We start from the raw sequence: 11,105 nt of genomic DNA, 5'->3' as shown, positions 1-11,105 counted from the left end.
GTATCAATCATTTTGTATTCAGCTTTTGGACAGAGTTGAGGCAGGCAAGCCGAGTGGAACAATGTAAATGCCAGGAGCTATAAAAATAGCTGGAGTGTTAAATATAATAAAAGGAGAAAGACATCTATGTGAACTGTACATTTTTGAGCAGAATTAAGTCCTCAGTGCAATAAAAAGTTTTGATTTAACTTTTTTTCTTATAGTTTATGACTCCAATTATCAAAGTAGTATGAGTGACATGATGCACGACAATCCAGTACTTGCTCCCCCACACCAGTACCCCACAACAACCAGAGAAGTTTTGCACCAAACTGTCACAAGTGGTTCACCTATTATGCAAATTAAAAATTACCAATAAGGAACAGATTCTGTCTTCATATATTCATCCTCACTTAACGTGCAGATATTTAGCAAGGGACCAATTTTCCGGTGCAAAAAAGGGGAGGGGGAGAGAGAGAGAGAGGGAGGGGGAGGGGGGGGGAGAGAGATTTTTTATATATATATATATAACTGAGCTTCACCATAGCCACACTTCAAGCCAAGCTTCATGGCAGCAACAGTTAAAAAACCACAAATCCTAACAGGACCTTCCATTTGTATTAAAGCCCATTTACTCTCAATGAGAAAGCAGTCGGAGACTAACTTGAAGAAATTATGTTCACAATAACAGTTATGTTTCTGACATAGAATTTCCTACAGCAAATATGTAATTTTTAAATTGAAATCTAAATCTAATCTGTAGTTTTTAATGTAAAATCTCATAACCAAACCTGCATAGTAAGTGCCATCATCAAAACTCGATGTGTGTGATCTGTCGTACATGAATGAATAAATGACCTGCCAAGAACATGCTTATATCATGCTACATGTCTGGTAAACCCCAATGGCCCAACATTTACATTAAAAACTTTCAGTCTAACCAGCTAATGGACAGAAAACTGAAAGGAAGAACATATGAAACACTATTCACAGAGCTAAGGAGCTAACCAAAACATTACAGGTCTTCATTTTTCTCATATGAGTGGGTTAGACCCAAACTCTTCATATGAAACTGTGTAGTACAATGTGCTTAGAGGCAATAAAAAGTAATTAATGTAATCTGTTGTTCAGATAGTGTGACAAAACAATTTGAAGAACAATGCAGAGATGCTGAAGTAGTCCAGTTCATATGTAACTTTAGTTACAGCACATACATGTATGGTCAGCTAAGGAACATAAAAACTCCTGTTGTTATTAAGCTGTTACCACAAAACAGGAAATTCAACAGACCCACATTGTGACTTCACAGTGTTTCATATTTTCTCTACTAAATACTAATAAATGGTTTGCCTTATATATCACAGACTAGCAGTGAAGAAATAGGCAACCCATCAAATCCTTATACTATCTGGTCCATTATTTTGTAAAGATGATATAAAATGTACATTTCACAATGTGGTCAAGAGAGACCTTTACAAATTAAGTACTATAACATGATTGCAGACTCATTTGCAGAATTTATGTCTTTAACTGACAAACTATCTGGCTCAATGGACCAGTAGTAAAGTGCCAGACTGCAGATCCAAATGTATCAGCCTCAATCCCTGGTCACTCCTAAGATTTGTATCTGTCATCTTTAGCAATTTTTCTTGATATGAAACATGACAAGTTCCACCATGGTTTGGAATACAGATTTACATGTAGCTCCCTCTACAATCATCTGGTTGTAGAAGAGGAAGGGTATGACGTACTTACTCCGACAGGACCATGCGTAGTAAGCACTGTGGTATACAAACCAATCTTATGATTGGTAACAGTTTTAACTTTACTTTTGAGACCAAAGCATACACTGTCTTTCTTCTTGCTGCAAGGAAGTAAATCTCCAGAGTCTCAATAGAGAACAGGTTACCTTTCATTCTCTGTCTAGTCCTGCACCTTTCTGATGGCTAACACATCTTGAAGTGACATCTAGACATATGCCTGCGAACTGTAGACTACACACCAGCAAAAGGTTATTTCTTGTAGTTTTCATACCAGTGCACCTGCTCTTGTGACAAAGAGGGCCGAGACAAAGACAGAGCTTTGCTGAAGTGATTGTGCTTCACATGACTAGCATCCATTCCTTCATCAGTTAGAGCCCACAAAGCAGCCTGAAAAAAATAAAAAAAATAATGCTCTGTAATTAGGTAAGAATCACTTCAAACATCAGTAATGGATGGGACAGAATGAGCCAAAATGTCAAGGATAAGAGATGGAGGGACAGGGCACATAAAGGTATACGAAATTGTTGCATTCCACTGTGTATCACTCTCTTCCTGTTCTGCTACCTCTAACATACCCCTTTCGGACTTTGTCAGATCATTTGGGGAGGGGGGAAGTCCACTAAACACAATATGAAATACTAGTACTGAAAGCTTTGATGTTATTCACTTCTGCACCTGTATGACAAGCACACTACTACTTAGGACAGTCACATAGGACTCCACTTCAAAGGAGATACAATAAGCCAGGACAACAGGAAATATCTACATATACATCTATACTCCACCGACCACATAATGGTGTATGGGGTAGGGTACCTTTGTACCGCCGTCACATCCACTTTTCCTATTCTACTCATGCATGGTTTGCAGGAGGAACAATTGTAGTGTTCCATGTAACCTCTAATATTACTGGCCTTATTCTTTTGTGATATATCTGTAGAAGAAAGCAATTGGTTGTCTCTTCTAAGAAAGTGCACTGTCAGAACTACCAGCAAACTGCACTGTGATGCAGAATGCCTCTCTTGAAGTGACTGCCACTGGAGTTCGCCGACCCATCAGTAATGCTTTCACATTTACTACATGAATGCATAACAAAAAGTGTTGCTCTTCTTTGGATCCTCTCTATTTCCTCTGTCAATCAGGATCAGATATGTATTCCAGACAGATAAGTAATATTAAAGCTCAGTACAGCCGATAGATAAAACAAAACAGAACAGAAAATTTACATTCCTAGCTTTCGGAACTTGCACTCCAACACATCCTTTCATCCCGCCATCCCCCTGGACTGAACCTACATTAACCAACCTCACTCCCATTTACTCTTCAGTCTTCTTCTTTTTCCCTCTCCTCTTTAGCCATTCATGCATCTTTTCATCCTACATAGTTGTGTTTATCTTTATACTATAAACCTCTTTACTTCTGTGTGCACCCTCTTTGGTTTGAAGCTGGCACAGTACTTAACAGTAGAATATCTTTGGCTTCCCTCTGACAACCATGCCTCCATCCTTGCTACCCTCCCTGTTTACCTTTCCCTGTTGCTTCATAGCCTGGGTTGTGAGTAACTGAATCCACTTTCCCTTCTTTCCTTTTTTCCCCTCTCTCCTCCCTGAAGAAGGAACAAAGTTCCGAAACCTAGGAATGTAAATTTTCTGTTCTGTTTTGTGTTATCTATCGGCTGTACCAAGCTGAGGTAAGTACTGGCAAGCCCCTCTATCTCTTTTTAGTATTTTTTTCACATCTTTATATGAGATTTTCCATTAATCATTAAGCAATATTGAAGTTCATACATTTCGACAACATTGTCCTCAGAGCGCAGTGCTCTGGTGCTATACTTTGATTAAAACAATACCTGAGATCACTGTAACATTAGTTTACCTCATGACAGGTTTCGGCTTATTTGATGTCATCCTCAAAATATTTGGCCCCCCTATGACTGGTGCTGGTGGCTCCTCGGTTTTTCACTTGATACCACGTCTGTACACTGTCACTGCATACGATCTTGGTATCATGCAAAAAACCAAGGAGCCACTAGCATCAGCCATAGGAGGCCCAAAAACTCTGAGGACAGCTTTAACATCAGTCATAACTGGTCGTACAATAAACAAACATTATTGTGATCTCGACTGTCGTTTGAATCACAATATTCAAGTATTGGTTGAATGAAGATTTTGTAAGCTACCTCCTTAGTGAGTGGGCTACATTTCCAGAGGATTCTTCCAGGGAATTTCAATCTAGCATCTGCCATGATAAGCTTTATGTAGATGTTTTATTTTGTATTGCTCTGTAGACATACACCTACATATTTTATGGGCTAATATAACAATGAAAATGATCAATTTTTGACCAAATAAATTAATTAGATAGATAGAAAATCCACTTACCATGCGGCGGCACAACACACTCATAAAAGAGGGTTACAATTACACAAGCTTTCAGAGCCAGTAGCTCCTCCTTCAGGCAGAAGGGCTGAAGGGGAAGGAAGAGGGATGAAAGAAAAGGTCTGGAGAGGTCTAGGAAAAGGAGTAGATTTCTGGAAAGTCACCCAGAACCGCAGATTAGGGGAGACTTACCAGACAAGATGAGAAGAAAGACTGATTGTTGGGGACTGCATTGGATGAGATTTGAAAACCTGAGAGCTTAAATATGGAAGGCGGGGTAATATGCAATACAGAGATTACTGCTTAACATCTTGCAAGAGTTAATAAGAGTAAAAAGCTAAGCGCATTGTACAAAACAGATGCGGGAGGAGGCAGTGAAAAAAGGACAGGTAAGACATTGAAAGATGTAGAATACTAAAACAGAGTGAAGAAAAGAGTAGTTACTATGAAGAAATGCTGAAATGGAATAAATTAGCATAAATTAAGGCCAGGTGAGTGGCAAGAACCAAGGTCACGTTGTAGCACTAGTTCCCACCTGCAGAGTTCTGAGAAACTGGTGTCTGGGGGAAGAATCTAGATGGCATGTGTGGTGAAACAGGCACCGGGATCACGATTGTCGTGTTGTACAGCATGCTCTGTAACAGGATATTGTGAGTTGCCGGTATACACCCTCTGACTATGCCCGTTCATCCTAACTGATAATTTAGTGGTTGTCATGCTGATGTAAAAGACTGAACAATGTTCACAAAACAGCTGGTATATGACATCATTTCACAGGTTGCTTTCCCTTTGATAGTATATGTTTTGCCAGTTACAGTGTTGGTATACGTGCTGGTAGAAGGGTGCATAGGGTAAGTCTCGCAGTGGGGACAGTCACTGCGGTAGGACCCATAGGTTAGGGAGATGGGTGCAGGAGCAGCATAGCGTTTGACAATAATATTGCGGAGATTGGGAGGGCAAATAAAAGCTGTTCTAGGTGTTGTGGGCAAAATCTCAGACAGAATGGATCTCACTTCACTTCAGGGCATGATTTTAGGAAGTCATGGCCTTATCGAAGTAGTTGATTAATACATTCCAGACCAGGATAATACTGTGTGACCAGTGGGGTGTTCCAAAGCTGTTTTTGGAGGAAGCAGCAGTACCAGGATTGGATGTGATGACCAGGGAAATTTGCTTTTGAACTAGGCTGGTGGGGCAACTATGTCCAGTGGACGCTAAGGTGAGAATGGTGGGGTATTGCTGTAAACAGTCTCCTTCCCCATCGAAACAAATATGTTTGCCTCGAATGCCAAGGCTGTGTAGGAGCGAACATTTGACATGGAAAGGATGGCAACTTCAAAATGTAAGTACTGTTGTTTGTTAGTAGATTTAATGTGGACAGAAGTATGTAGCTGGACTCCAGTGAGGACGAGATCAACATCAAGGATGCTCGGGATTTGGAATATGGCCAAGTGAAATTTAATTGGGAGGAGGAATTCAGAGATTCCAAGAATTTTAAAAGGTCAGCCTCACCATGAGTCTACATGGTTAAGTGTATCTAAACCAAACCACGGGATGAAGACTTATGGATCCCAGGACAGCCCCCTCCAAATGACCCTCAATTTATGTTAATTTCTTCCATCTTTGCATTTCTTCATAGTAACTAATCTTTTCTTCACTCCGTTTTAGTTTTCTACATATTTCATTGCCATACCCATCTGTTTTTCATTGACCCCTCCCACCTCTGTTACATACGATGCACTTAGCTTTTCACTCTTATTAACTCACGCAAGATGTTTAAGCAGAAATCTCTATCTTGCATATTACCCTGTCTTCCACCTTTCAGCTCTTAGGTTTTCAAATCTCATCCAGTGCAGTTCCCAACAATCAGTCTCTCCTCCTTATCCTGTCCAATAAGTCTTCACTGACCCACATTCTGGGAGACTTTCCCAAAATCTACCCCTTTTCCTAGGTCTCTCCAGCCCTTCCCCTTCCCCTTCACCCCTCTGCCTTCCCCTTCAACCTTTCTACCTGAAGAACCAGCCACTGGCTCCGAAAGCTTGCCTAATTACAATCTTCTTTTATGTGTGTGTAGTGCTGAGTTGTATGGGGGGGACACCAGACAGCGAGGTCATCAGTATCTTCAGATTAGGGAAGGACGGGGAAGGAAGTTAGCTGTGCCCTTTCAAAGGAACCATCCCGGCATTTGCCTGGAGCGATTTAGGGTAATCACGGGAAACCAAAATCAGGATAGCAGGATGCGGGATATGCGTGTGTTCTGCTGCTGCTTGGGTGAGTACACTTTTTTTAATCTATCCAATTAATTCATATATTTTATGGATGTGACTGCTTCAAGTGATTATTCTGCAATCACGTAATTATTGTAATAATGGGTCTCTTACATTTGCTTGCACAGGGGCTGAACTTTCACTGCCTGTGTCACATGTTAATCCTCTCCAGGTCCTCTGCATTTTGTTACAATTTTCTAGCATTGCAACTTCTCTGTGCACAACAGCACCACCCGCAACAAGCCTCATAGAATCTCAGATGTCATTCATGACGTCATTTATACATATTGCTTAGGTATATTGCGAAAAGTAATGATCCTGTAACATTCTTGTGAGATACACCCAAAGTTACTTTCATGTGGGTAAATTTCTCTCCATTTGAATGTTCTGCTGTGTTCTGTTAGCCAGGAATGTTTAAATTCATTTACACAGCTGGCCTGATATCCCGTACACTCATATTTTGTTAATTAGACAGCAGCGCTGTTATACTGAATGCCTTCCAGAAGTCAAGGAACACGGCATCAACCTGCATGCCAATACCTACTGCTTTCCGGATCTCGTGGAAGAACAGAACATGCTACCTTTCACAAAATCATTGTTTTAAGAGGCCAATTCGATCCTACAAAGGAGATTTTCAGTCTTCACCAACTCATAACATGTGAGTATAAAACGGGTTATAAAATTTTACAGCAGGCCAGTGTCAGATATAGTCCTGTAGTTTTGTGCATCTGTTTGCTGTCCATTCTTAAAAACGGGAATGACCTGCCCTTTTTTCCAATCATTAGGAATTCTTTGCTCTTCCAACGACCTATGGTGTACTGCTGTAAGAAGGGGAGCAAGCTCTTCCACATACTCAACAGAGAACAGTACTGGTATTCTGCTAGGTCCAGTGGCCACTGTTCTGTTGAGCAATTTTGGTTGCTTTTCTATCCCAGGGTCACCTGTTCACTACCTGTCTTTTTGACATTCGTGCAACAATTTAAAGGAGGAGTTACTGCATTATCTTCATCAGTGAAACACTTTTGAAAAAAGACATTTAGTATTTCAGCCTATGATTATCTTCTGTTTTAGTGTCATCTTGGTCACAGAGTGTCTGGGCACATTGCTATTATTTGTTTAATGATTTAACATAAAACCAGAATTTCTTAAGATTTTCTGTCAAATCACAGACATAATTTTACTTTAGAATTTGTTGAAGCTTCACACACATGCCTCTCCTTACACTAATTTTTGCTTTGTTTGGTTTTTGTCTGTCTGTGAGTCACATTTGAATTTGCAATGAAGTTCACTTTGCTTTTGTAGCAACCTTCTAGCATGGCTGTGAAACCATGGCATGTTTTCAGCCCTCACAATTTTGTCTGGTACATACCTGACTTGGGAGTACTGCACAATGCTTTCGAACTTTGTCCACTGATGTGTGTAGAGCATCTTATTTATTCATAATGTCAAAGTTGAATATTATGACTGTCCATGATATCATAAATGATCATCAGCTTTTCTGAACTGTAAGCTTTCAATATTTGCAGCCCATAACTCCAAAAAAGTAAAACCAATAACTCAAGACTTCAATAAACGCACTTCCATAGACACTGTGACTGTCATTTCAAATCAGGAGACTTACGTCGCCTAGGAGGCAGAGCAGAAATTGATTTCCCCTTCCTTCAATGTATCTTCCAGTACTGTTACAAGGGAAGTCAAGTTACTCACCAAATTACTATGAACTAGGTATGTATCGAATGAAAGAACTGCGTCAGACAAAACAAAGTACAAGTTTACGTGAAACTGAAAGAAATTGAAAAATCACTCAGTGATGTTAAGAATTGTATAAGAACAGAATTTTCATTTGTTTTTTCTTAAAGCAGGGCTCGTTAAAATCAGGACAGATTAACATTGTTCTTGCAGGTGTTTTGCCAGAACTGGTGGAAATATTCGTTAAAAGTATTTCCTGAAAAATGGGTTTCTTAATTCAGAGTTTTACTGTACTTGTTAACTCACTATGTAAAATGTTTAATTTATTTTTACTTATGACCTTTTAATGCCATGGTGTGAATTTTTATCAAATTCATTTCATACATTACCTCCTTACACAAAACAGCCAAGTCCGCCCCACTGTAAAGGTCAGTGGCAGCTGCAACTGATGACAGGTCAACACAGGGAGCAAGAGGCATGTGCGCCGTATGCACGCGAAGTATTTCCAGACGGGCATGACCATTTGGTGCAGACACATACACCAAGCGGTCCAATCGTCCCGGCCTCAACAGGGCATCATCAAGCAAATCCGGCCTATTTGTTGCTGCCAGTACAATCACACCAGCTACCTGCAAGATTTGTACAACTTAAGCATACTCAATACAAAATTTCATGTGCCCCCAAGTGCTTGTATTAATATCTACAGACATTATAGTAAAATATTAAGTTAGCACTACTAACATCAAGCACACCTTTCAAACAACAACTGTGCCTAAGCTTACCTGCTTCTATACTATAACAACTCTTTACATCAGTAATGTCACAAGTTACATGGAACCATTTGAGTCTAATTCAATTACACAACATCTAACTCATCCTATTCACATAATGCTGATAAAAGGAAAATTTCAGGAATTGAAGAAGACATGACAAATTTGCATTATTATATTAATATAAAATATGTAAGAAAGTATGGTGAAGGCATCTAAGTTATTGTAGTTCTTTTTATGAGAGTCCACATTGCAAACCACAAATCCAATGAACCTACCCAAGTACAGGGACGAAAAAATTTAGACAGGCTCTAATAATGGCTGACACAAAATTTGTGACCAGATACCATAGATCATTCTGTTAATCTTCTGCTATGCAAAAAACATTATTTCTGAATGCACCCAGTTACACCAAAATACGGTGCTATTACATAAAAATAAAAAGCTTTTGTATTACAGTGTCATTGTATGCAAGAATATTTACAAAGTGAAGACATCATCAGTCAAATTTCTGCACAAGATTCTGAATGTGATTCTTAGAAGAAACATTTTCATGTGCCATCAGTCTTACAAATTTAAAATTTGAAATCAGTACCTAAAAATAATTTCCTGTTTCTTCATTAATCACTGCAGCTCCTGAATATACCAAAGTTCTGAAGGCATCCACAATCTTACAGCTTACAAGGAATTTGCGCATTTCTTGATTTGACTTTAATGTTTCCATAAAATTTGTTTTGTGCATGTAAGCATAAGCCACATAAAAGAGGAATGGTTTCAAAAACAAATATTTTAGCTACATAATTTATCAGCAAGGAAAACTTTGTAAAAAGAAAATGACGCAGTCTTAGAGACTAAGTGACTGACATATTGCTTTATTTCTCATAATTTTTTATGACACAATCAAATAAGCACTTCACAATGCCATAACAGGTTTTGATCAACCAGTGGTCATTTTCAAACTAAAGGCACATGGGGCAAGTGGTTTCTGCTGTGTTGTTAACAATAGTCAAAAGCAACTTGTAAACAAGGTATTCATGTTTGTGTAATTTCTGAAGTAATTTTTTTCTAAAATGAACTTCAATTCTGCAAAGATAGAATAATTAGAATAGGAAAGTTTATGGCACACGTGCTCCCTTAGAAGACACAGTCATGTCAATCAACTATCTTGTCAAAAAGTCACCACATGTGGCCATATAATTGAGTGAATGCATGGGTATGGAAAATTTTAACTGAAGATAACATTTAATGATTCAAAGAGTTACGAGCCAGCTAAAGTGGAAGCTTGGGGAGTGTAAGTTATTGTTTAAAATATTCATAAAGAAGGTACGGTGCAATAGTGTCTAGTTAGCCACACATAATATGTGGTGCAAGACTGATGCAACAAAATGCCAAAATGGTGGAGGGAAGGAGCAGTTCAAGGCACTCTGATTAGCTTTGTGAAATGAACAATTATCCTGTGAATGAAATCAAAAATTTACAAGTGTATCGTTCTATAATATCAAATGGGGTTACTAGCAGGGACAGGCAGCAAGATCTGCAAAGAATTCATGACACTATTACATCAGATGGTGATGATAGTATATCTGAAATGCTGCTGCTTGTCTCGGCTAGATACTAAAAATTAGTTCTACCCCTACATTAATGTCAATATTCTGCAAACCATTGAAGTGTATGGTAATGAGGGACTTCCTACTGTGCTATGTATTAGGGCTGCTTCCCTCCCATTTGCATATGAAGTATGGGAAGAATGACTCTTTAAGTGGCTCAGTGCTCACTGTTATTAGGCTAGTCTGGTGTTTATAGTCACTATGGGAACACCACCTAAGCACTTATCTTATGGTCCTAAATACATCACTGGAAGTCAGTTATTGACACTTTGTAAATAGGCTTTTACTGGACAGTTAGTATCTAATTTCAAGTGTGTGCCAATTTTGAGCTTTCAGCATTTCCATGAGTTTCTTCCTCAGGTCAAATGAACCTGCCATCATTAGTGCTGACCTTCTTATAAACATTCAATACCCCTGGTTGGTCCTATTTGGTATGGGTCTCGTACATTCAGGCCAAATTCTAGCTTAGGTCACAAAAAATTTTTATATGCAATACCTTTTGTATACTGACAATTTTCCTAGCATCCTAAAATGGAATCAATGTCTGCCACCTGCTTCAACTATTGTATCCCCACGAATCAAGTTGGCTAATTCAAACTATGACACACTGACACTGCAGCCATAGGATACTAAATTCTTGCAGTTTGCAAAG

The 11,105-nt window shown here is 39.0% G+C and overlaps 1 protein-coding gene across 1 annotated transcript in view; it reads right to left on the bottom strand.

Moving 5' to 3' along the window:
- Positions 1-526: 526 nt before the first annotated feature.
- The window catches only part of LOC124551446 (spermatogenesis-associated protein 5-like protein 1), a 76,063-nt gene continuing 65,484 nt past the window's right edge, over positions 527-11,105 (bottom strand). The window contains exons 8-9 of the mRNA XM_047126441.1: positions 8,466-8,705; positions 527-2,129 (exon numbers count right to left, since the gene is read on the bottom strand). Of these exons, the coding sequence (XP_046982397.1) occupies positions 1,992-2,129; positions 8,466-8,705 (378 nt within the window). The 3' untranslated portion in view covers positions 527-1,991. The remainder of the gene's footprint in view (positions 2,130-8,465; positions 8,706-11,105) is intronic.

Source organism: Schistocerca americana, chromosome 1, assembly GCF_021461395.2.
Source record: "Schistocerca americana isolate TAMUIC-IGC-003095 chromosome 1, iqSchAmer2.1, whole genome shotgun sequence".
Classification (NCBI taxonomy): Eukaryota; Metazoa; Arthropoda; class Insecta; order Orthoptera; family Acrididae; genus Schistocerca; species Schistocerca americana.
Note: the sequence above shows the minus strand (reverse complement) of the source record. Positions and strands in the feature narration are given on the sequence as shown.